Source organism: Acomys minous, assembly GCF_964271855.1.
Source record: "Acomys minous genome assembly, chromosome: 3".
Classification (NCBI taxonomy): domain Eukaryota; kingdom Metazoa; phylum Chordata; class Mammalia; order Rodentia; family Muridae; genus Acomys; species Acomys minous.
In genome coordinates, this window is record NC_140485.1 from 21,478,676 (window position 1) to 21,505,324 (window position 26,649).

Genomic DNA, 26,649 nt, shown 5'->3' on the forward strand with positions numbered 1-26,649 from the left:
AGATAAAGGCATGAGGCATTCTGCTACCCATGTCTCCACGGGGACAGGTTTCTGGCCCTGACACCTGCATCACTGCCCACATCTCAGCACATCGTAAACATCTGACATTAATTAGCCCCTTTGCTTCATTCCACATGCACAGGTATGCAGGCCAGACGACAATTTGCAGAATTCAGTTCTTCTACCATGTGGGTCCTGGGGATTGACCGCAAGTGCTTTCAGCCACTAAGCTATCTCATTAGCCTCCAAGGAAGCTTTTTGTTTTGTTTTGTTTTGTTTTGTTTTGTTTTGTTTTGTTTTGTTTTTTGAGACAGGGTTTCTCTGTGTAGCCTTGGCTGTCCTGGGCTCACTTTGTGGATGAGGCTAGCCTTGAACTCACAGTGATCCACCTGCCTCTGCCTCCCTGAGTGCTGGGATTAAAGGTGTACATCACCACACCTGGCTCCGAGGAAACCTTTATTCAACTAAGTATGGTTAAAAAAAAAAAAATAGACCCACATGTCCATTTTGCCCAGTTTTCCTGGGAAAAACTCAGACAATTCTGTCATGTACCAACAGTCTCAGTATCTGGGAGGTAGGAGCAGAAGGATCAGGAGTTCAAGAACATTCTTAGGAAACTGGATTTGATGTCACCCTGAGATATGAGAGACACTGGTTTAAAAAAAAAAAAGGGCAAAGTGTACATTGGGTGTACAGCACAGGCCTTTAACTCAAGATGTGGAGACAGCTGACTCTCTGAATTTCAGGCTAGCTAGGTCTAAATAGACCCTCTTTAAAAACAAAACCCAACTAGTACAATATGACACTTGTGGTATGTACACTGATGCCGCCACCAATGTCACCCAAGTTGCCCCAGTGGCCTGCATGTACATGTGTGGCTGTTAGAACATTGTAGTTTGTGCATCCACCACTGCCCTCAAGATGCCACAATAGCTCTGTCCCCAAAAGGTCCTCCTGTTGCCCTTTTATAGGCACACCTTTCTCATCCCTCCGCCCTTCCCCCACCCAATCCTTGGCTTTTTAATCTGCTCTCCTTTGCTAACACGCTGTCATTTCAAAATGCTATGTAAACAGGGTCACGTGGCATGTGACCTTTCAGGACTGGCTTTTCATTCAGCTTCACTCTGAGTCTTCAGGCTGTGACAGGTGTGCAGGTCCTCTCTGCTCGTAGTTGGGAATTGCTGGGACAGCCACGCCACCCCTGACGTCATCATTCCTCCACTTACGCATATCCGGCTGTTTCCAGTTTGCGGCTCTTACAAGTAAAACTACCATAAATATTCAGTTATATGCTTTTGTTTGAACATCCATATTCAACCACCTGGGACATCCACTCAAGAGTAAAACTGCCAGGCTGTGTGCTAGCGGTGTGTTCTGTCTGCTAGGGGCCTGCCATGTTGTTCCCGAGAGTAGCTAAAGTACCCTGTGTTCCCAGGGCCAGGTAGAAATCGTGTTTTTCATGGTGGCTTTCTTTAAAAATGTATTTGAGTGTGTATGTGGGTGTGGGTGTGGGTACGCGCATGTGTGTGTAAATAGGTTGGTAGATAGGTACAGAGGACAACTTGGTGGAGTTCATTCTTCCCACCTTTGTGTGGGTTCTAGAAATTCAACTTGGGTCCTTAGACTTGGAAGCACGTTATCCACTGAGCCATCTTGCTGGCCCTCAATGGTGGTTTTTGATGGGCATTTCCCTCATGGCATTTCCCCAGGTGCTTCTGTGCTGTCTCTGTTTTCTTTGGTGACATGTCTGCGCATCTTTATTCTGGATGGATGGTTCTTTTACTGCAGAGTTTGGGAAATTAAGGGCTCCTAGGTGCCAGGTTCTACGATAGAAAGAGCAGTTTACACAAGTGTACACACACACACACACATACACACACACACAGTCTCAGAGTTGACATTCTGGAGTGAACTGAGAAAGCAGGATAATAAAGCCATATGCTATGCTGCCAGGAGGTGCAGCAACAGAGGCTTAGACAGAGGCACATGGGAGTGACCTAGTTAGAATAGTACTCCAGGGGTCTGGCACCTGAGGGTGGCCTTGAGCATCCAGGGACCAGTGTCCAGTGCAAGGATTAGCAGATACCCAATACCCAGGCAGTGCTGTGGAGAGAAGAAAAGCCTGTGAGGAGCACAGTGATCTGGGGGCAGGCATGTGACATGGTGTGATTTGCAAAGTGACAGGAAGCCATCGGGGACTCCAAGAAGGGGCAAACGGGTGTTTAATTTCTGTTCCACTGTCCTCCCTGACCCAGCAGCCCCCACTCTTGTCACATCCCCTCACAGTGAGGAGGCACTGGGGTCACCTCCCTCCCCTCAATGCCTTTGAGCCTGGGAGGCAAGAAGAGGGTGTCAGAAGAGCCATTTAACATCCCTTGGCAGCTCATCATCAGACCCTCTCCCAGACAGACAAGTGTCAAATATTCATGAGGATGACCCGTGCTCACCCCGCCCTGCTCCTGCCTCCCTCACAGGAAGATGGGCCCAGGCCACAGGCTGGACTCTTCTGTGGGAGTATGGAAGGCTCCCTTCTCTCTGTCCTTCCTTCTCTTTAGAGATCTCTGCTACCTCAGGAAGGGAAACTATCACAGCCCTTGCCTTGAGGGGCTTAAGTTGAGAATTCTGGCCACTCAGCCAGGTAGAGGAAGCCAGTCCAGGGGGGTCTAGACATCACTCTGACTCTTTACCAGGAGAAAAAAATGCACCAGGACACCTTAGCCAAGGACATTCATAAACAGTTACTTTTGAAGACTGTAGATCTGGTTAGGGGAGGCTGGGGTCCCCAACTCCCACCTTTTGAATCCTCTCCAAGGACCTGGTCCCATGAGCAAAGCGTTCGGAAGCCTATGGCCAAAATCATCTGAACTTTGAAGTCAGAATGCCACATCACAGCAGGGCACATACCAAACTCCTCAGGGAGTAAAAAGATGGTGTGACCCACCTCACTGGGCAATGGTGACAAGATGACTTCTAGCTCAGACCAGGGTGCTCTAAGGGGTCTCAGGCTGCCCTGGGAAATCATGAGGTCCACCACACCTGCCAAGGATTTGAGACACTGCAGGTGAGGCTAGTAGCTGGGTGGCAGCAGTTCTAAGGAAGTGGCCTTGCTAGTGGCACTGAGGCTCTTAGGTCCACCTCAGTGTCCCCTCCTCTCCCCACGTGCAGAGTCTTCAGCAACGAATTCATGAAATACTAAAATGCCATCATGCCAGACCCGCCCTGCCCCCGCTTCTTGACCAACATACAGATTTTATTCACCGAGGCCATTTCTTTTCTGAATGAGATGTTTAGTAATGTAGAAGACTCTTGTGCTCTAGCCAGGGCTGGGTGTGTGCAAGCATGTACCTGTGTGTAGGTCTGTGTTTGCATACCTGAATATATATATTGGAGCATGCACACTATGTGTATGGAGAGGCCTCTTTCCACATCCCTGGCACCTCCTTCCCTTCACACTGCCAAGTGAGCCTTGGAGATGGGTGTTGCCGGGAAGATGACGGATGACTGACAACTGTGAGCCAAAACCAAACCTGTCCCGTTGCTGTGCTGGCTTGAGACAGGGCACAGACAAAACAAACCAGATGCCCAGAGGGCCTGTCATGGCTGACTGCAGCCCGCCCAGCTGGGAGCTCCCCCTGCCACCACTAGGGACTGAGGATGGCAGAGAGTTTGACAGCCAGGATTGAAAGTGCCGGTCTTGCCATAGGCAAACGAATCTCTGCTCTGACCATGGCTCCAGGGTGACCTTTTCTGATTCACACCTGCTCAAATTTAGGTCCCACTGTTTCTCAACATCCCCCAGGTCCCCCTAAATGGCTGGCCAGGTGGCCAGGGGCATGCTTCTTTAGATCCTCAAGTTTAGTGGGTGTTCTGCTCAGGAGATCACGCAGATTTTCATCTACTCTCGGGTCACTTCCAGTCAAAAACCCTACCCAAGCAAGGCCCTTACTGGAAGACAGGAAGTGCACCCACCTCAGCGTGTCCCCTGTGCCAGCCTTCTCTCTTGTCGAGGCGTCAGTCAGTTCTCTATGGAGCTACTCATCTCTAGCAGCCTGGCTTGTGAAGGGATGAGTTTAAGATGAACAAGTCTGGGCTCACTTCTGCCCTTGCATTTCAGGGAACCTTCTTCCGGGCCCCACCCTATGCCCCAGCCTGAGTGCAGAATGGAAAGAAACTATGAGAGTTGGTGGGGCAGTAGGGCTTTGTGCGTGGGGTTCGTGGTGGTGGTGGGGTCATGTGGGGGGAGGTGTGTGTGTGTGTGTGTGTGTGTGTGTGTGTGTGTGTGTGTGTGTGTTCCTGCTGCCAGCACTGTTGTAGCTTATAGAGCAGGCTCCTCATAGGGTTAGGACTGGCGTCACCCAGGGTATCAGAGTGGCCTACGTGACCTTCTTGCGGTCCCTCCTGTGAGCCTGTGCTCAGGAGCCCCCTACCCACTCACCTGCCCCCCACCCCGTTCCCTCTGCAGGAAGCAATGAAGGCATCAGACGGCAGCCTCCTGGGAGACCCTGGACGCATACCACTGAGCAGAAAGGAAGGCATCAAGTGGCAGAGGCCACGGTTCACCCGCCAGGCCCTGATGCGTTGCTGCTTGATCAAGTGGATCCTGTCCAGCGCTGCCCCACAAGGCTCAGGTAGGACAAGAGTGACTGAGGTCCAGAGAGGGAGGGCATAGATCAGCCTGAGCTCTGGCCTTCCTGAGGCCACAGAGGCTACGCGAAGCCATCTTGCCTCCACCTCTGTTGAGAAACGTGTCCCATTCTCCATTCAATCACACCCTCGCTGATGCCTTCTTCCACACAGAGACCTGAGCTCTAGCGCATGACACGGGCACAGAGAAGCAGGATCCTACACAGGTTTTTCAGAGTGGATGGGAGATAGGGGCAGGCTGGAGGCTGAGAAGCCAGGGCTCTACCTCACCCAGCACGTGCCTAGGGAGCTGTCTTGAACATCTTGAGCATTCTTTCTAAGTCCCCTGTAGAAGAAGGCCCTGGACCCACCCACAGGGCAGAGTTGAAGATACCCTAATCTAGCCCCTCCTGCTTCTTGCCCCATGCACCCAGAGACTGAGGCTGGCACCCTGGGGTGCTCATGGCGTGGGGCTGGGGCTGGCAGCAGTAACTGTGATGTACTTACTCTCAGCTACTTAGGGTAGTTACCAGGAATGATAGTATAGAAAAAACAGAGACAACTGCACAGAGCCCCCCGGTCGTCTCTCACACATGCACACATGCACCTTTGCACATACACACACGAACATGCACCATCCATGTGGAAGCGCAGCCCCATACCAGGATGCCAGGATCAGTTGCAAGGTCCATCCCCATACCCAATGTGTTTTTGATGGCACAGAGGCATGTATAAGAATCTGTCATTGGGACAAGATACGTGATTGGCCTGGAGACTGCTTTGTGTGTTTTCTCTGGCTGTCTCTTTGTCGGACGATGGGTACAATCACTGTTCCTAACCCAGGTTGGATGGTGCACGTGAGCAGAGCTGAGATAGCAAGCACAGTAGCCTGCCCATGCATATGCATGAGGGGACAAGGCTGCCGCATCCTGACCCCAGTTGTAGCTGCAAAGCCCACCCGGACTTGCTCGCTGCTCCGTGGCTCCATTCCATTCCACAAGAGCCCTGGCCCTTGTACGCTGCTGTCACTCTTAGCTGACATTTGTCTCCAAACCTTTCCACAGAAGCACTAGCATATGTCGGGGAGCCTTCCCAGGCCCCAAGCTGTTTCGTGGCCTTGCAGGCAGCAGAACATGTTGAAGCTACCCTCACAGAGCCGTGTGGTTTGCACCGATGTGAAAATGTTTCCCGTTGTCCACCAGTGTGGGTGCCAAAAGCAAAGAGAGCAGTGGCGCTCTGGTGTGGCTTCTGAGTGCATCTGAGGGACTCAACTCCATCCTAGATGGAGCTTTCCGCCCCCTTCAGACTCAGAGTGCCCCCTGCCATCTGCCATCTTGAGTTTTCCTGGTGACAGCTAGAATCAGGGGCTTGCTGAAGCCCCTTGTTTTCTCCATGGACGTCCACTCTGACCTGCAGCCCTATCTACTGGGGCTCTGGTGGGGCCAGGATGAGTTGGGTGGAGAGTCAGAGAGCGATCAGGGTGTGGTCACGGTCACCACAGGATAGGAACAGCCACATCAATGGTCCCGCCCCATTCAGGATGGCTTCTTAGAGGACAGGGCCTTTTCTCAGTCACATCCTTCAGAGGTACACAGTGGAAGGTTAGGCCAGGATAGCATGGACCAGTCCAGCCCAGCCCGAGTTTGCATGGATGGCGTGTTTATCACAGGTTACCAGGCACTGAGAGAAGAAAGGACTGATGGGAGGCAAGCAGTGTTCTGCTGTGTGAAGCCGGAGCTGCGGCCCACCCCCTCCCCCTTATTTCATTTTACTTAAGAGTCCACAGGTGCTAAAAGAGATTACATGGCTTGCTGGGTTTCCCAGGCATTGGCGCCCAGAAGCACTCTGACCAGGAGACCCCACAGACTGAGGAGTGGAGATCTCATATGCCCTGACTCCCTTGGGCAGGGTCCTGAGTCCCAGTTGCTCAGTTCAAACACATCATCTGTGGCCCTTAAGGAGGACTCCATCAGTGTGGTCACACCGCAGACTCTGTGTGCATGTGAAATGCCATGCTGCAGCTGATGAGTCGGCTCCTCGGGCTCTGGGTCCACAGAACAATAAGCATCATTCAGAGCTTTTCCATCACATGTCCAGCGAGGCCTGCCACGGTATCCTGGGCACTGGGTGCCCGTGGCAGGTCAGCAGCCAAGCCACTGCCCTTCTTGTTGGGGGTTTTTTCCCACTCAGCAGTGGGATCAGAAAAGCAGCTATCTGGGATGGCTGAGAGTGGAGGTCAAGGCCCAACACAGCATTCTCCAAGACTTGAGTGAGTTGAGACCTAAACCCAGAATGGGCAAGACTCGGGGACCTCAAAGTGGGAGTGCAAGGACTAGGTCCAGTTGTGGCTGTGCCCTGGGGGTTAGGAGAGGGACAGCCACAGTGGTTTCTAAGGTGCATGGGTTCAGAGGGTAGGGTAGGGCAGGCAGCTTGACTGCACAACCAGAAGCACTATTCTCAGCCCAGGACCCTAGGGACATCTCAGTGTGCCAGAGCTGTGACTCTGGCCTGCTCTGTGGGTGGCCCTTGTTGGCAGTATGCCTTCTGAGGTATGGTTTCAGCTGTAGCTGATGCCACTAACTTGTCAGGCCTGCTTCTCAAGTTGTCTTCCCCAGGAGGTCTGCGAGATTATCTAAGTTAGAAAAAAAAAATCTTCCTCCCCCCCTCCAAAATGGCCTGGGGTCCTGGCTGCCTGAGTCAAGCAGAAAGCCAAGCCTCTGAATCTAGGGGAAGGTCACCGAAACACTGGAGGAGCAGGGAGCCAGCATGTGATAAAGCCGACATTGTCGCAGCTGCCACAGTGGGAAATGCTTCCTGTGCAGGGCAGCTCTTGCTTGTGTGTCACACAACACAGCCATTCATGGAACCAAAGATGCCCTTCCACTCCCCTCCCCCGATGGGTAGACCCGCAAACTCGTCAGCCATTCAAGTCACAGGGTCAGTTCGGATTCAAGAAAAGACAGATGGACTCTCTGCGCCTCCGGCTGCATCACGGAGTAGTCATCTTTAGCCTGCCTCAGAGCTCCAGAGCAAACCAAGCCTTTGCTCCTTAGAGGTCTACACCACCTGGGACCTTCTCCCCTGTTGATGAGTGTCATTAGGATTCCCAGAGAAGCCACTGTGCTGAGGCGCTGTCCTTCTTGCTACTCTGTGTCGCCACCCCCAGGACCAACTTGGTTCTTGTCAGTTACTCTCTAACTGAGAAGAGCAGTCCAAAGAGACCAGGTGACTCATAGCCTCTGGAGCAACAGCCCATGGGTGTCTCCCCTTGGGGTTTCTTCCTCTGGAATCCAAATCCTCTCATCTGGAACCCAAAGCATTAGAGACAGGAAAACACTTAGTGGGTGGGGCTATTGAAGGCCCACCTCCTGGTTTCTCCTGGTCCCTGGGCTGCCTTTTGGACAGAGAGCCAGATCGCGTTTAAGTGCTGTGTCCTGTGTGTATGACTGTGCCTGACTCTGGCAGCTGCGTCCACCCTTTCTCTGTCTTTAGTGGACATCTCTACTGGTCCGGCTGTGGCAGGAATGGGGACAGGGGAAGAATAGCAGGACATGGACTAAGCCCCTTGGTCAATGACAGTGATGTAGGTGACTTCCGTGTGTGGTACGCACAGCAGCGGGGGTGCTGGAGGGTCTAAAGCCAGGGGCTAGTCAATCCAAGTGAGGGGATTGGATTAACAGTGGCCCCTTGTCCCTCAGGGAGGCAAAGGCAGGTGGATCTCTGTGAGTTTGAGGTCAGCCTGGTCTATAAGTTTAGTCCAGGGCTACACAGAATCAAGGTTACCCAGAGAAACCCTGTCTCAGAAAACCAACCAAACAACCAAACAAAAAGAATGGTCCCTTGTCTGCAATTGAAGGATGCCACCTTCTGGCTAACTGGGCACATGACAGCAACAGCTGCCGCCACAGCAGCCAGGAAGGGGGAGGCTCTTCCCTTGAATGGGATAAATGGTCATTTGTTTATGGACAGGTGCCGCCACGGCTAGGAGGAGAGGCCACCTGGCTCCTAGGCTGCCAGGCACCTGTTCAGCCTTGGCACCTTCTCAAAAGCATTTAGAAAGGATTTATCCCCCAGATGGGTCCTTCTCCGACCATGTCCCCCTTCCACCTCCCTGACCCCTGACCCCATGGTTAACCACAGGCCGTGATCAATGGCAAACGCTCCATCAGGCCACCTCTCCTTCCAGCGTCTACATCTTAGGAAGCAGTGCACATAATAGTCTCCTAGCCTCGAAGATGGGAAAGAGATCCCTTTCCTCTGCCCATGCCCTGAGGGGCCTCGCTGCTTGGTGTCACCTTTCCTGCCACTCTGCCTGTCAGTCACATGTGATTTCCCTCCTCACTCTAAAAGAATCCTGTGAGAAGTCAGTGTGGTTGAGAGGAAAGACAAACAACAGGGCTGAATTGTCTGTCTACCTGCCCACCCCTCCCCCAGCATCATTTGCCCTGGCTTGGACCTTACCCACATCAACACACCTGGTGATAGAGACACACACACAATCCACCAGGCCTAGGGCCTAGTCGGGGTAGGGGGTTAGCTCAGGGCTCAGGGCTACCAGCACCTGAAATCTTCAAACCATCTCCACGACAGCCCAGTAGCCAACAACTAGCTGTATGCAAAGGTAAAAAATACTGTCAAAGAAACATGTTTTTCTGGAAACTTGAATGCATACAGTTCTCTTACTGGGGACTGCATGGACCTTGAGGGTGCCACAACTTGCCTGAGACACATTTTCTACAGTCGCTGAATACACTGGGTCAGTAGACCCAAAGTCAGAGCTGCCGCCTGCTGGGCCTGCTACACAGCCTTTGTGTGTGCTCAGTGAATAGCTCGGGGCAGCATAAGTGAGCAGGTACACAAGTATCAACAAACGTTGCACTTTCTTCGCCTGGTAGAACGTGAGACACAAAGCAGTTCCCCTTCTGCTTTGGAGGAAGCCATTTGACTCCCCTATGTTTGTAACAGAAGCCCTGAGCAGCAGTTGCTCCACTTGAGATAGGGAGTGACTTACAACTGTTTGCAAGTTCGGCTCTTTGGCCTTTTCCCTTCTTAGTTGCAAAGTGGTTATGTCAGCTCTAGTCATTTCGACAGCATTCCAGGCAAAAGGAAAGGAAAGACACACGGAAGGAGAGACTGCTGCCGATTGCGTCAGTAAAGCAACACATGCATAGAAAGTTCTGGAAGACTGTTCATGTTTCACTGGCTGGAACTAAAGCACACCGACTGCAAGGAACATGAAAGAACAGCACTATTGCTTTCTGTTTGGCTTTGAGACAGGCACTCAGATATTCCAGGTTGGCCTTAAACTTGCAATGTAGCCAGGGATGACCTTGAGTTTCTGGTTTCCTTGCCTCCAGTCCCTCCTGAGTAGTGGGATTAAAAGTGTTATCCACAACCTTTTTGCTGGGGATTGAACCAAGGGCTTCATGCATGCGAGGGCAAGCGTTCTTCTGACTGTGCTACATCCCCAGCCCTAGAATAAGTAAAACAAAACAAAACAAAACCTGGCCATATTTCTCCATCTGACAGATCCTAGTGTCTGTAAGTAAAACCAGAGAGAAGACTGGGTGCCTCCTTGGTAGCCAGGGGACCTCAGCAAGTGGTCTGGTATTTACCAGGTGCCCAGTAAAGGAAATGGGGAGTCCGTAGTTTCTGCTCCAGCCGTGCTCCTCATGAGAGGGAGCACTTCCTCTCTTCATCTGACTCTTCTCACTCAGATAGGATGGGCGCCTGAGCAGTAAGGAGAAGCCAAGAATCAAGAGGAAGCCAAAGGCTAGGGCAGGGTGGGAGCAGGTTGCAGAAAGGCCCTGGGCCTGTGAAGTTCACACCCTGAGCTGCAAGTCATACGGGGTGCCACCTCCTCCTGAGGTGCCAAGAGCAATGCCCACCCCCATCCAGGCTTTTCGCAGCTGCTGACACTGAGATCCTGGGTCCTGGAGGTTGAGGAGATAGACGCAGGTACCACTCAGGCTCGAGGAGACATCGTAGGTCCTAGGCTGAGAGCTGAGAGCTGAGAGGCTGTTAGTCTTTTGGTCTTTCCCGGGAGCAGGAGATAGCAAAAGAGAGGCCACAAGATAAGCTAAGACCAAGAGAGACATTGAAAGAGAGCAACAAGGTAGAAGCCAGTGTGGGGAGAGCAAGTCTTCCCAAAAGAAGGGTGCTGAGCCTAGGGTTGGGAAAGGCAGGCAGAGAAGCAGGACCCGGGCAGCAGCCATGTCAGGGTGTGGTGAGGGCTGCTACCCAAGACTGCAGGAGTGTCAGCATGGCTGTAAGAAGCACCTGGGTGACATCATCAGCTTCTTCTTCCGCTTCATCTCCGGGAACCTGGCTCGAGGTGAGGGCTGCCTTGTTGGGCCAGGGATACCAGGTGATGGAAGATTCCATTTGGAGCTGGGGACTGTGGTCCCTCTTCTGTGTGTGTGGGTAGGGGGGCAGGGATAAAGGGGCTGAGGGTTCGGGACTAGGATTAGTTTCCTGCCCCTCAGAAGGCCAAACTGAGGCTCCCAGGTTCACAAGCCTGGAGAGAGATGGGGTGACCAGGGACGATCTTTATCTTCATAGTGGATATAGACCCAAGCCTTCCTAACTGCTCCAGAGAGCCCCTCCCTGCCTTGCCTAAGTGGGCTCCCCTACCCCTTACTGCTCCCCAGCTTTCTGCCTCCCCAGGATTCCTCCTCCATCAGAGACAATAGGAACCTATCACATCATGCAGAGGGGAGAGAGGAAAGAAGGGAGCCAGTGTGTCTTGAGACAGCGCATTGAAGATATTTATCAATGACAGCCTTCTTCAATTCCTCAGCAGCCCACTCCTCTGAAAGGCTTGACAGGAGGCCTGTCCTTGATCCGGCCTGGGGATGGGGGGTGGGGGAGGGGGGAGCTTCACAGTAGTCCACTTCTAAGCCACTTTCTCTGTCTCTCATGCGGGCTTGGCAGGGCCTGCTGGCTGGCAGTGGACACTTCCTACCCAGAAGGGGAGGGAATCTTGCCGATGGGGATCTGAGAACCGGGATGTTAAGACCTTCAGACCTAGAAACTCAGAACCCCCGGCTCTTTTGTCCTAGCCTGTTACTGGAGGAAAAGAACCTCGGTTAAAGTAGTCACTTGATTCCCCAAAGAGACTTATAATCAAATCCATAAAGCAAAGATGAACCGTCATGGGCGTGTGACACACAAAGCAGCCTTCTGCTTCAGGGAGATGCCAACCACCCAGAGAGGTGACATGCCAGCAGTGAGCAAGCGAGACTGGAGCAGTCAACCTCACTTAGTGGGGTGGAGGCTGTCACCTGTCTCCTGCCCTGTCCTGTCCAGTCTGGGGCATCTACAGGAGAGCCAGGTACATCTAAGAGCTGTCAGGGTAACAAATAGATAGCACTGTATTGTGGTTGTTGCCGTGTGGGCACATGCAGGCTTGCAGCTTGTGCATAAGAATCAGATGGCAATCCTGGGGAGTCAGTTCCGCCTCCGCCTTCTAAGTTCACAGGACTGACACACCAAGCTAGAACTCAAGAAGCCAGACTCATGTGGCGAGTGCCTTTACCCACGGAGACACCCCGCCCCAGCCCACAATGAACAGTTATAAGAAAGAAAACATGAAATGCAATAGATTTGCCCATCTCCAAATCTATAACAATGGCTTAAAACACCAGAGTGGCAAGGAAAAGACAGGCGTCTGCCACCACCCAGGTGTCTAGGGAGAGGCCAGAGTCTGGGCCACTGTTGACAGCTCAGACGTCTGTGATGGGGACCTAGGAGCCCAGGGTTACCAAGCCGCCTAATTTTTTCAGAAGAAAGGGGGTATTTTGATGTTTCGTGTGTCACTTGGTAGCTTTTCCTCTCCAGAAGTTCTTTTGAGGGGAGGGTGGAATTGAAGACGACAAGACTAGACTAGTCCTAGGAGAGACGCCAGGGAGCCAGGACCAAGGCAGAGGGATATAATGGAGGCCACCAAGCCACTGGCCACGACCTGCTTTAAGAAGGCATTGCTCCTGCTATCTCTTTATATGTATATTTTTTTTCTCCAGGGGAGGGAGGGAGGGAGAGAGAGAGAGAGAGAGAGAGAGAGAGAGAGAGAGAGAGAGAGAGAGAATGTGTGTGTTTGTGTTCAGAATGCCCCCCCATGGAGGTAAGGGGTAATCAGCTTCCTTGCCAATAGACAATCTACTGTATGGCCTAGAAGTTATGGCTTTTGTACATTTCTCCTGTATACACCAGAAGGCTCCAGCGTGCCCTCTTGTTCCCTCCTCTAGAAGTCCGTCTGTCCTTCCCTCCTTTCTTAGCAAGAGTACAATGGCTTATACCCAATTTAGAACGTTCAGCCAGTAATGTCACTGGAGTTATGAGGGTCAGATCCTGAGGCCCCGACAGCTAGACACATCCACCTATCCGCAATATGCCAATTACAGAGACAAATGAGAGTGAAAGGTTAAAAAGGAGATTAATTCAATGTGACCACATTTGAGAAGAGGAGCAAATAGAAGCTCAGCGCCCCTGAGTCCATCTTCAGGGTTCTGACAGGAGACTTAGATTAAACTAAGGACAAGCTGTAGTCACAGTTAAGCAGCCCTGGTCAAGATGTGCTCTGGCTCATCATCCATCCGCCCAGTCTCAAGTGCCAGACTCATCTACAAGATGGTCTAGCAGATTGTCAGAACCGTGTGGCATCTCTTCTGAGGAGGCAAGCTCTTCCTTTGCTTAGCACCAGTCTTCAGCCTGTTCTGTCTTCTAGCACAAGAATCCTGGGGAAATTCCAACTCCTCAGGAGCCATTGTGTCAACAGTGCCAGCCAAAGAGAGAGAGGCACAGTGTCTGTCTTTAGAATACTCTCACTCCTGCTAGTGTGGTTATATAAGGCTGTTCCCTAGCTCAGAGCAGGCAAGCGGAGGGCAAGACTCTGGGTGCGCTCCTAAGCCCCACCCAAGCCACCTGTTCTGGCAGATGGCTGTGGAATCCTGGGCCTTGAGGGGGCTCTCTGGAGCAGGGGCTGAGGAGGCCCAGGGCAGCCTGGCTTTGACTACAGCATTCTATGCAAGGCAAGGAAACAAACGTCTCTAGACATCCTGGCTTAGTGTCACCTTTGACACTTTCTTCCTACTGTGGATGAATTTGTGTGCAGATCCTGTGGTTATTTTGCTCGTGTTATCAGGTCCTGAGGGGACCCCCTCCACCTGGTACCGTGGTCAGGCCAAGGCCATCTCCACAGCAGTGTGGTTCCTTGTAGTCCTGCCTCCCTGCTGAGATTCCCCCTCTCCAGACCATATTCAGGGGAACGAGAGGAGCTTGGAAGATGGGCCCGGGCTCTCTTTCCCCAGGCACACAAGGCCTCTGGAGAGCATGCCCTGCTGGGTCCAGAGTGGTAGCAAGTATGCAGGTTATACCATGAGCAGCGATGGTAGCCCCAACCCTTGCCTTGACCCTGTTCCAGGTGTGGGCCAGACCCCTCACCCTGGTCTCACATCCCCCCAATTCCACTCAGATCACTAAAGGGCTTAACTGGGCAAATGGGAAAGTCCATTTGGTAAGACACAGCCCAAAAATGTGAGGGATGAGCCCTGTGCAAGGCCCCACAAGCCAGGGCACTTCAAGACAAGATAGGTACAGGGCAGAGGCCAGGCGGCGCTGGCAGCTAAAGCAACAGAGCCCATCTGGCTTGAATTATCCAAGGATAATTCTGATGCACTAAACATTCTCCTGCAAATAGACATGAGCATATACCCAGGTCCCATTCAACCCCTAAATGAGGATGCCAGGCGAATGACAAAGCTGATTCCAATCAGAAGGAAGCAGGGAAGAGCAAGAGCTTGGAACACTCAGGCCATATGCAAGGTGGCTCCATTATACACAAATGATGGGAAACAGAAGACCAGGGGCAGCGAGGGGCCATCCTTGAGGGCATCTTCTCTGCCAGAGAAAAGAGGAAACTTGCTGCACATGTGCATCAGGGTGCAGCCTCTCACCACATCAGTGTCCTCATCTGGAAGGTGACATGGATAGAAGAGTGAGGTCATTGAGATGGTTGTGCCTGGTGCCTGTGGAAGGTTCCTGGATTGGCTCTACTCTGTACTGATGCTGGACCTTGGGCAAGACCCTCGGTTTACTCATCCATCACTCAGACACAACACCATGCTCTTTGGGACCCCACCAGCATCTATAAAGGACCATAGCAGTGGCTGAGCAACCAATAATAGGGCATGACTTTGTGGCCCTGAGCTGAGGTTTCTTGCTTTCTATGTGTCGGTCACATTTCCTCGGTCTGTGGCCGAGGACAGAGAGGATGAGTTTTCAAAGTCAGCCGGTTGTGATTTCTCCCCATTCCACTTCCCCAGGCACAAGGCCTGTGGGGCTGGGTGTCTTGTAGCTTCCAGACCCCCCACAGGGAAAGCTGCCTTCTCATCTCTCACCTCCTGGTAGCTCTGTCCCTAGCTGCTTCTGTCTGAGTTCTAGAAGGTCCTGTGCTTCATCATTGTTCTGTGAACCTGCCAAGCCTTTCCCAGGTTCTTTCTAGTGAGGTGGAGCCCATTAAAGCCCACCACAAGCAGTAATGATGGGTTTTCCCGGCTCATCGGGCTATGGTGGTCCAGGCTTCTTCCTGCTCCAACCCCTGTCCATTCTCTCCCTCCTCTTTAGGTCCAGATAAGGGCGAGAGTAGGGAGTGGGAAGGGGGATACTGGAGCACTGGCTGATGGGATAGGCGTGCTGGGCACTTGGTCTCAGCATCATCACCACTTTCCCAGGCCCAAGCTCCTCTCTGGTGTATATAGCTTTAAGTGCCCCAGGTCTGTGCCTCCGAAGTGGAAGGCTTTGAGGAGTCTTTGAGGTGATGGGAAAGGAAGACGGGAACAACTTTAAAATGTTTCCAGATGGAAAAGAATCTGTTTGGGGCTGCTCTGTGTGAAGGCAGAGCCATTGTTACAGAGGAGGTGGCGGCACTTACTGTCTCTAGGCAGATGCCCACAGAAAGCAGAGCCTGGATCCAGTTGGCCTGGACACTTCTTAGGAAAGTGTCCCTAAGCCCCTCCAACCTCCCTGTCCATCCCTCCTTCCCGCCTTGGGCCACTGGATCCAAGCCTCTCTCTAGTCCCCAACACTCCACACCTGTTTCAACGGAGTTACTTAATAGGCATTTCTCTATCTGCCCACCAGGGGGCAGCAGAAGCTGAGGCAGAGAGCCTCTGGGGCCGTTTTTAATCTTTTAGGATGGATTTTAGACAGGCTGTTAATTTCTGACACACACACATCTACTTCACACCTTTGAGGATTAAAGGCACAGGATCTGGCGTTTCTGAGCTGGTAACTCTCTCTTAGGATGTATCCTGGCTCCCCATCCCCTGAACGAAGCCAAGAATAGACCAAGCGCCTCTTGCCGCTGGCAGCCCACCCTCCTAGCTGTTCATGAAATCTCTGCTCTAGTAGTTAAGACTCCGTGTTCCTCGGAATGGCAGTGGCCTTGTTCTGTGCCACCCCATAGGCTTAAAGTGGGGAGGGCCCTAGGATGTTGCCTTCAAAGGCCTGCTTTTGCAGTACTCCCCTTTCCTGTGTGGGTAAGTGGGCAGGCTCAGGTGACAAGGGAATGGGGCTGAAAGTGTCAGGAGAAAAATCTGCATTTACAAATCCTTCCCTGACACACAGAGCATGGCTCCTGACCTTCAGCCCTTAGACAGACGTGTCTCTGAGGTGAGAGGAGAGGAGCAGTGACAATCCTCCAGGAGTGACCTACATCCCCTTCCAAAGACTTGGCTCTTGCTCTCTTTGGCTATAATGTGGAAAAAGTAGTTGGGTTTTGCTGTTGTTGTTGATGTTTGTTTGTTTGTTTGTTTGTTTTTTGTTTTTTGTTTTGTATTGGTTCGATTTTGGTTTTTTGAGACAGGGTCTCTCTGTATAACCTTGGCTGTCCTGGACTTGCTTTGCAGACCAGGCTGGCCTCGAACTCACAGCAATCCGCCTGCCTCTGCCTCCTGAGTACTGGGATTAAAGGTGTGCACCACCACACCCGGTGGGGTTTTTGTTTTTTGTTTTGTTTTGTTTTAAAGACAGTATCTCTCTGTTACATATCTCTGACTATCCTGGAACTCACTGTGTAGAGCAGTCTGGCCTTGAACTCACAAAGATCCGCTTGTCTCTACCTCCTAAGTGTAGGGATTAAAGGAGTGTACCCCTACACGAGGCTCAAAAAATAGTTTTAATAGCTTCATATTGCAAACAAAGGAGGCACTCTTATGGACTTTTCCAACATGGAAGAAAATAATGAGAGGGTTTCTCAAAGCCCAGAGACAAAGCTTAGAACACTTGCCTGGCCAAGGCTGGTCCAGGAGATTGAAGAGAGTTCCAGAAGCTGGCTTAGTGACAGGCAGCAGCTGGGGCAAAATCAAGGGAGGTTTCCCCCAGCCAGGTGCTGCAGAAGACAAACCGAGCCTCTGCAGAGTGCAGGGTGTTTGCTAGGCTGGAGACAGCCATAGCCCCTCACTCCCATGGTCAGAAAATGGCCCCGGGATTTAAAAAAAAAAAAAAAGCGAGGATGTAAGCCTAAGCAGTGACCAGAATCCTGGGACTGGCCAGGGACCAGCTGGACCTCAGCCAGAATGGACAATGGCAGCAGCTGAAGGTGCACTGGTTAATTCAGCAGGGACAAGTGAGCATGCTACACAGTCACCAGCCTTCAAGAAGGGCCCAGGGACAGGATGGATTTGCAGGAACGGGGGCAACCAGCCAACAGCAGCCTGAGGTCTCTCTGACAGCAGGGGAGGGTTTCAGGCCAGGGGGTGAACTAGGGATCCGAGAGGGCATTGTCTCCTGCCTGTAGCACACACAGGGGTTGACCTGCAGCATAGGGAGATGCCTGGTTCTGTGACCAAGAGAAGCAATGGCCAAGGTGAGCAGGAAAGGGAGTGAGATGAGTGTCTGCTTGCTCTGGGCCAGGCAGATCCTGGTGCCCACACCCGTGCGATCAGCCACCATTACTAGCACCTTCCATGGGGAGAGCTTAAGGCTTAGAGAGGAAATGGTTAATCCATCCATTCACTCATCTATAGGCCCGTCCATCCATCCATCCATCCATCCATCCATCCATCCATCCTTCCTTCCTTCCTTCCTACACACACCCTTCCATCTGTCTGCTCATCCATTTACCTGTTTATCTTTCCTGCCACATGTCCACCCGCCCACCTATCCGCACATCTGCCTGTCCATGTATTTGTCCACCCACCCATCCATTACGTACTTGCATAGCATCTACACAAAAGCCTGACACAGACCAGGCCTTGAGTCTGGCTAAGAAGCACAAAGGTGCCAGGAAAGCCTCCTTTCTAGTCTTCACCAGACAGGGTTTTTTTTTCTTCACTCCAAACATATTTGTAGACTGACTGTGGTGGGGAACTTGATGCCAACTGTAGTGGACAGAGGCTCCCCATCCCCTTGGGAGAGGAGGGCAGAGGCAAGGACATAGGTAGAGTTTATTCCTTGGCCCTTTGTGGGGAGCTCAAGCCCCTACATAGTCCCCTCTGCAAGCTTTGTTGATATTGGGGAAATGACCAAATGTAACAGCAGGCTCCCTTTACCCTTCCCCAGCTCCTTAGACCGACTGCACCCGACATGAGGTATCTGAGATCGTGTGTGTGTGTGTGTGTGTGTGTGTGTGTGTGTGTGTGTGTGTGTGTGAATGGGAACACCAAAAAACAGTGCTCTTTACACAGCTCTCTCAGCCTTGGTGTCCCAGCTTGTGACAGATTCAGGCAAAAAGCAAACAAACAAAAAAAACCTAGGGGCGGGCTGGAGAGATGGCTCAGAGGCTAAGGGCACTGACTGCTCCTCCAGAGGTCCTGAGTTCAATTCCCAGCAACCACATGGTGGCTCACAACCATCTATAATGAGATCTGGTGCCCTCTTCTGGCCTGCAGGTGTACATGCAGCCAGAGCTCTGCATGCATTATATATATAATCTAGGGGCTCTATCTTAGCACTTGGTGGGGGAGGTGGGTGCATAGTGGGTGGCTGAGTCCAGATCTAAACACAGATCTCGCAGGGTATCTGCTTGATGTGAGTCTGTGGGGAGTCTGGAAAGCCTTGTGTGCACACTTAGCACTGTGTGTGTGTGTGTGTGTGTGTGTGTGTGTGTCTTAAATAGATTGTACCACATCAGTGACATGTGCAAGAGCATTTGAACACACACACAGACACACACACACACACACACACACACACACACACACACACACACACACAATTTTTATAGGCTCAGGGCTAAGTATGCCTGTGTGTTGGAAACCAGATGCTGCTGTGGCAGCATTGTCAGTCCATGATGGAAGGGTTCTTGGATATCTGCTGCATGTCACAGGGGCAAAGTCTGGCCTGTATGGGCCCCTTAGTACCAGGAGTCAAGGGCTGCTGTGGGGCGGAACCTTGCAGGCATAAATGGAGGTGAGGCTCCCTTTCTGCCCAATCTTTAGATGTACCCTCTGGCATGTGGACTAGAAAAGAGTTGCCTCTCAGAGGAAGAAAAAGGTGGGGGGGGGACCCCAGAGGTTAGCCCAAGAGTTCCTAGGAAGGGTGGGAGAGGCCTTGAACTGTTGCCAGGTGACCTTGCGCAAATGGTTTCCTCTCTCAGCCTCTGTTTCCTCATCTTCAGGATGGAAAGTGGGGGTAGGACAAACTAACTCCCCGGCTGCTGGTGGGTTAAGTAAGGCCTAGCAGTGAGCCAGGATACTTGGCGCATGTCCTGGTTGGCTTCTCTGTTGCTGTGATAAAAAACATTCTAACCAACCTTTCCCTGAGGAAAAGGTTATTCGGCATACATTTCCCAGGTTACAACCGCCCTGACAGAAACAGTTCTTCAGCTGAGGTGCCCCCCTTATGAAGTGACTGAGTTGTGTTGAGTAAAATGAAAACTAACCAGGGCCAGTGACAGCAAGCCTGTGGTGACCGCCATAGCGCTGGGTCAAGGCGGAGCCTTAGAGCAGCCCACACAGGTTGTCTCATACTTAAGCAGCTCCTCTACGGAGATGTAAGTAGATTCTGTTTTAATTAAGCCTGAGGCTTGGAACAGGAGCAGAGGGCCAGGTATGTGTCTCCACCTGTGGCCCTGCCCGTCTGCAGGCCAGCATGGCTTTACATTGCTGCATGTCGGGGCTTACTTACTAACAAGCATTGAGGTGAGCATCACCAGACCATTTTATAGGTAAAGACTGTGGCCGAGGGAGATTAACAATATCCATCCATCCACCCACTCCCCCAACCCCACCCCTATCCATCCACCCATTTACCCATCCCTCCATCCCTCCGGCAGCATCAGGCTACTCCAGACAAGCTGTGTCTGACCCTGCACCGGAATGCTTAGGGAGCTTGTATCACAGGGGCCCCCTCACCACAGGTCTCACACAGCACTGGTCTCTAGCTGCCAAGGAGGCGGGGAAAGGGGAGGGGACTGGGCCTGGGCCTCTTTGGCAAGCTCGGTGCAGGGTTGGATACAGACCCCTCTGTAGAGTGGGTGGGTGGCTCACATATTTTCCCCGAGTAAATATTTACAGCCATTATGGCAATTGATCGCCTTCGATCCTGTGCGCAGCTGTGAGAAAGCCCTGCTTACTCATGCTTTCTTAAAAACAGCCTCTTCTCTTGAGCAGCTTTAATAATTCAGCTCCTAATTGTCTCTGAGCACAAACTTGAAAATGCCAACTCAGGCCCTTCTCCCGCGCCCTGCTCCTCTCTCCTCTTCCCTGCAGTGTTCTCACCTCTTTGCTGCTGCAGACCTGACCCTCCTGGACTGTGGCCGTTCTGGGGGAATGGGACCTGGTGGGCTCTGGTGTCCTTGCACTGTGCTGAAGCCGGGGGAGGGGGGGGGGAGCTGAGTGTAATTGAGCCCTAGAGCCAAAGCCAGAGGAGCCAGCAACAGGAAGTTCTAGCCGCCGGTCCCCAGGGCACTTTGAATAGCTGCCGGTAGCAAGACGACATGAGGCACCTTAAGGTGACAAGGAAACCCGGTGCTGAATAGACGCTGAGCCAGGCCCTCAGCCAATGACCACACCTGCCACAACTGGGGCGCCAGTGGGGGAGACCACATGAATATTGACATTGCGGCTGTGCATGCTGCCTCTCTCCTGGTGGGTGATGCTCTCCAGTGCCTTCCAAGGGCTGTCCCCATCTCCATGTAGGGTAGGGTCCTGGGAAGAGCTCCATGTCCTAGCCCTGCCCCTGTAACAGGATAACCAGGGGTCACTTATAGCTCTGTCCTGAGCTCTGCTTCCCTGTCAAGACAGGCACAGCAGGGTAACATAGTGAGTGCCCTGGAAAATTCTCTGTGCCTCCTGCAGAGCACCTGGGAGGTGTGAAATCTCCCTAGCCAGGGGGCCAGGCCTAGCTGAGGCCAACACTGAGATCATACACTGCAATGAACACACACACACACACACACACTCTCTCTCTCTCTCTCTCTCTCTCTCTCTCTCTCTCTCTCTCTCTCTCTCTCAGTCCCTGTGAAGCTACAGGGCTGTCCATCACAGCAGGAGTTACTACTGCCCAGCATAGACACCTGGCCTGTGCTGGTAACATGCGGTCCCTTCCTAGACTTTTTTTTTTTTTAAGATTTGTTTTTATTTTATGCATGTGGTGCTTTGTCTGCATGTGTGTCTGTGTGCCGTGTGTGTGCAGTGCTTGCAAAGGCCGGAAGAGGGCATTGGGTCCCGCAAGAACTGGAGTTACAGACAGTTGTGAGCCACCACGTATGTGCTGGGAACTGAGCTCAACAAGCGCCCTTAGCCACGGAGCCATTTCTCCAGCCCCACCCCTCTCCATCTTAGACTTTTTGACAACAGCAAAGCCCTGACCTGGGATAAGAGGCTGTGACACGCAGGCCTGGTGATGTCTGGTAGCCCAGGTTCCAGACAGGTAGAAGGGTGAGGAAGGGTGAAGCTGATATGCCAGAAGTCAGTGTGCGTGAGAGGTAATGGTTAGGGCTCACTCCTTGATAGCTTCAGTCCTTCCCTCTATGGTTTGGGTTCAGGTCTAGTAAACCCCCTTTGGCTGAGCAAGCTCAACCGCTAACCCATAATACAGCTGCTCTGATGGGAAGAGGACATGTTTGCAGAACTCAGGCAGCCAGGAGTCCAAGGGATGGTTGGCATTTCTTGACCCAACACCAGGCTGCATGAGCGGGCCTAGGGATGGCAGGTGATGTGCCCTTCATGATCAGCATGGATATGGCCTATGGTGGCAATCAGATTCTATTAGAAGCCAAATAATAATTAATAACAATAATAATAATAATAATAATAATAATAATAATAATAATGCCTTCCTTTAGGTTCTCCATGAAATGCTTATTGTTTTTATTGCTGTTGATTGTCCCACTAAGAATTCCTGGTTTCCCACCCCACCCTCACCTATGTTTGGCTCAGGGAAACAATGCCTTATGGATCATCAGGTCCCTGCCCAGCCAATGGCTGTAGGTTTGGGATTCCTGGTTTAGGGTCTGTCTCTTCCTATTGAACTCTTGAGTTCAAACTTCTGTGAGGACCCTCATTTGGTATACCACTTGCACAAATGGACAAATTGGACCTGTGGAGTCACATGTGCTGTGCTCGACACACAACACACACACACACACACACACACACACACATACACACACACAGCTGAGTGAGTCAGCTTGCTGCGTATAAACCGCACACACACCCATTAAAGGAGCATGACAGAGCCTGAGCGCCAGGTCCTTGGCATGAGCTAGGTCGGGGGGCTCGAGATGGGTAGAGGAAACACTGGGACAGATGGACCAAACAGCTAGAGGAGGTAAGGAAGTGGTGCCCCACCCCCGTCTTGTGGCCAGAATGGTGAAGAAGATACACCTAGTGAAACAATATGGGGTCACACTGAATAGTGACTAGTGAACCCAGCACTGAAGCACTCAGACAAAGCTGTAACCTTCAAACATGGGCAGGTGACCACAGACAGCAGAAGGGGCACAGATCTAGAAGGTCAGAATGTAGGTGGGAAGGCCTCTTGCCTCTGTCTTTGTAGGTCCCGGAGGTAAGCCATGGCGCTTGGCACACACCACCTAACCACCCTGCCCCCACGCCCTCTGCCAAGTCAGAGCCACAGAGCATTTTGATATCTGGACTGCCTCTCTCTCTCTCTCTCTCTCTCTCTCTCTCTCTCTCTCTCTGTGTGTGTGTGTGTGTGTGTGTATGGACTAGTTCATATGTGCACATGTATGTGCAGGTGTGCATGTGGAGGTCACTGCTGTCTTTCTTAATTACTTTCCAAAGAAGGAAGATTTTACAGATGAGGCCACAGACAGACAGACAGACAGGCAGAAACTGACATTTCTCCAGCTCCCACAGGGACATAGGCTATAGCCAAGGGCTGCCAGGACCCTGGTTGTTTCCATGGGGCACTCTGAGGTGTGTCCCCTAAAAACACACATGGTGGAACAGTGTTCCACAGTATAGTGCAGGATGGGCCTCAGCCTTGGGCAATCATCCCATCTCATCCTTGGGGATTTGGGGATTATAGGCATGACACCCCCCTCTCCCATATCTGGCTATAGATACTCTTTAAATGTCCCAGTCAGAGTTGGAGTGAGGCTGTGGTGGAGAGACTCAGGCTCTCGTCCCTATCATGTTGCTGTGTGACCTCATAGCCCAGGCTGGAGCTCGTCTGTCCCATCTGGCCTATGAAAGTCGAATGGCAGTCATAGCAGAGGCTACCTCTCTGGTCACAGTGCCATTAAAGAGACTGTTAAAAAGTAATACCTAGACCATATGAATGCCCGCTGGCTGTGGTGCGGGGCATCCAGAGCCATCTGGACCTCTGTATGAGACTCCTGGCTTTGCCGCTTCCTCCTCCTTTGATCTACAGTACTAGAGACTTCCAGTCCCCAGCCTGCCCCTGCTCCCACTGTGTCCCTGTCCTGTGCTCCTGGGATCCTCCTTATGCCATTCCTGACCCTCAGCCTTGAGCATGGAAACCTCCCAGCTCCCTCCACAAACCTCCTCTAACCCCAGCAGCTTCTCCTACCTTCTCTGTCACAACCCTTTCCAGGTCAGTGTCCTCTGGAGTGGAACCGTTCCTCTGGGACCAGGGCTGGATCTGCCGCTTTCAGTGCTGTATCTGGCGGACACAGGGGAGAAACCCCACAAATATCTCTTAAGAAAAGAAATATGTGTGTGCTTAGACGTAAGATTCTAGAATCTTATGTCTGTCTAGACCAAAAGAAGAATCTAAAACCACCATCCCTCTAGATTTCACTGTCTTCTCTCTACTTCCTGAAAGGCCTTGCAAGTCCCACCAGCTCCCCTGCCCTCTGAGGAAGAGGGGACAGAGCAGTGCCCAGTATTATCAAGGCACCTCTCTGAGTCTGATGTTTCTGAGACAGGTTAGGGCAAGTCCTAGAACAGTGTGAACGAGGCCATGGCTGGTACCTGATTTTTTTTTGTGAGTTCTGAGGACTGCGCTTGGGACATATAAACAGCAGGCAGTCACCGTTGTCTAACCTCCGCACTGCCCCGGGCTCCACACAGTCTGAGGCCTCTTAGTTCACTGAGGGCCGGGGATGAGGCCCCTACCTAAGGCTTGCTCACCCCCACTACACTCTCTGACATCTCCTGTAGAAGAGGGTGAGGTGGTTTGCAGCCTCCAGCTGATGCAGGACCTCTGTAGGAGCCATACCTCGCTGAGCTGTCAGAGGACACCGTGGAAGTGGAGATGCTGGCAGCAAGCATCCCAGATGGAAATTCCCCAAGACACCCCCGGGAGCCCTCAGCGTCAGTTCCAACAACAAAATGCTTGTATCTTGGACATCCTCACGGAGCAGCACAAGATTGGGACTTGAGAGCACTTTGTGTCAACGTCATCATCCTGAGGATTGATGGGGATGTGTAACTAGGATGGATGCCAGGGGCAACAAGCTGACTTTGAGCCAGCCAGTGAGGCTTCCTGGGCATCGTTTGTGCTCAAGGTTCTAGCCTGGATTCGTGGGGGGATAAATAACACTGCCCTGGTTAGCAGGAGCCTGCCTGCCCCTCTACAGAGCTCTGATGCGGGCAGAGATGCATGGCGCACTTCCCCAACTTTAAAGGCGAGGAGCAGCTTAGCCTTAGGCTCGGTCACCCTGGTTCTGATCTCCAGAGTCATCACTACCATGTCCTATAACCAGCAAAGGGATGGGAAAGCCGAGTTCACGCAAGAAACAGAAATTTACCAAAGAGACTCACAGACCAACTTGGTGAGCTATACAAACCTGGATTCAAAGTGAAGCTGGTGAGGAGAGCGACGGCTGGTCTGACCCTGTCATACTGGAGCTGTTTAGTCACCGGACATGAGAAGCCATTCAAGTGAGAGAGAATCAGAGAGTTCTCCATCACAGGGACCCGGAGAACAAACTGACTTCATGTCCCTCCTCCTAGCACCTGTTCTGTGATGCTAGGTTCTCATGAGGATAGACGAGGCTGGATATGTCCTGCGGGACATGGAGACATGAAAATGGGTCCTCTCCTGCTTGCCCGAGGGACAAACAGGACACTGGTGTTCTCGGTTCCTTTCTGTTGCTGTGATAAAAAACACTCTGACTATAAGCAACTCTGGAGGAAGGGGTTTACTTTATCTTACATGTCCAGCTCACAGCCCATCACTGAGGGAAGTCAGGGCGGGAATGTAAAGTAGAGACCATGGAGGAATATTCAGCTGGCTGTGCTCACAAGCTCATTCCTATGGGCTTTTCTTTGTTTGGTTGTTTGGTTGTTGTTGTTGTTGTTGCTTGTTTTTTGAGAAGAGGTTTCTCTGTGTGATAGTCCTTGGCTGTCCTGGATTTGCTCTGTAGACCAGGCTAGCCTCAAACTCACAGTGATTTGCCTGCTTCTGCCTCTGCCTCCCAAGTCCTGGGATTAAAGGCGTGCACCACCATACCCAGCTTTTGTTTGTTTGTTTGTTTGTTTGTTTGTTTGTTCATTTTTTTTTACTATGAATGACACTTTATTCAGTCATTTTCTTCACAACTGAAATTCTGAGAATTCCAAGTTAACATCCTTGCCTGTGAGCTTCTTATCCACACCAGGAAAGGTTTCCACCTTAAGTTCCACGTCCTTCTGCTGTACTTTGTCTGAATGCACCTTTGTGATCTGGCTGCCATCCTCTCACCCACAATTGCACTTGGGAAGATCAAGTCCTCAAGGATGGCATCGTGCTCTGCTGTCAGGGTGCAGCTACTTGGCAGGTTCTGTCCGTATGACAAGGTATGTACCTTGTTGACAAAGGAAGACAACTGTTGCTTTAGATGAAAAATCCCAAATAGTTCTGTTTTACCAATAAAGACTTGGGAGCTAGATGCTGGGGTGGAAAATCTTCCAGCTCCGAGAGGCAGAGAAAGCACCCAGCTGACCTTGCTACTCAGCTCGTGTCCTTATGGAAAAGGCCCAAAAGGCTCACTAGCTCAGCTGACAGCCCAGGAAGAAAAGGCCAAAACATCCAAGAGCAAAGGCTTGCTAGCCCAAGGCCCCAAAAGCCAAGGGCCAAGGAGCTGAGGAGCTCAAGAGCTAAGAACCGAAGAGCTAAGAGCCCCAGAGCTGAAAGCCAAGGAGCTCCTACTTCTACATAGTCTTAAATACCCCTCAACCCAAAGTCCCTCTCACTCTTTAATCCTTGTCAGCTGGTTTCTTGCTCCACCTCTTGACCTAGGGCTAACTTTATTAAATCCTGTGTACAGACAGCTCTTGATTAAAGGTGTGTGCTAGGGCTCAACCACACTAAACAAAAGACAGATTTTTATAGTTCACAATCTCAGAGATCACACTGGGATCAAAAATCTTGCAACAGACAAGAGCTTCTGTGGAGACCAGCCTCTGAAAGTCTGTCTCTTGTCTCTGAGTGTTCCTGTCCCTATTTTATTCCCCACTTGAAAGTTTCTTCCTAATCTTGAAGAAATGCTTCAGGATGAAGACCTGACTTCCAGGTGCTTCATAGAGCACTGATGGCACACACCTTTAAGCCCAGCACTTGGGAGGCAGAGGCAGGCAGATCTCTGAGTTCAAAGCCAGCCTGGTCTGCAGA

General features: G+C 51.7%; 1 protein-coding gene across 5 annotated transcripts in view; it reads left to right on the forward strand.

Moving 5' to 3' along the window:
• Nucleotides 1-26,649, forward strand: part of KCNIP3 (potassium voltage-gated channel interacting protein 3) — a 70,231-nt gene that overhangs the window by 6,156 nt on the left and 37,426 nt on the right. For all 5 annotated transcript variants that reach the window (XM_084777868.1, XM_084777870.1, XM_084777871.1 and 2 more), the window contains exon 2: nt 4,463-4,628. In XM_084777868.1, the coding sequence (XP_084633994.1) occupies nt 4,463-4,628 (166 nt within the window). The remainder of the gene's footprint in view (nt 1-4,462; nt 4,629-26,649) is intronic.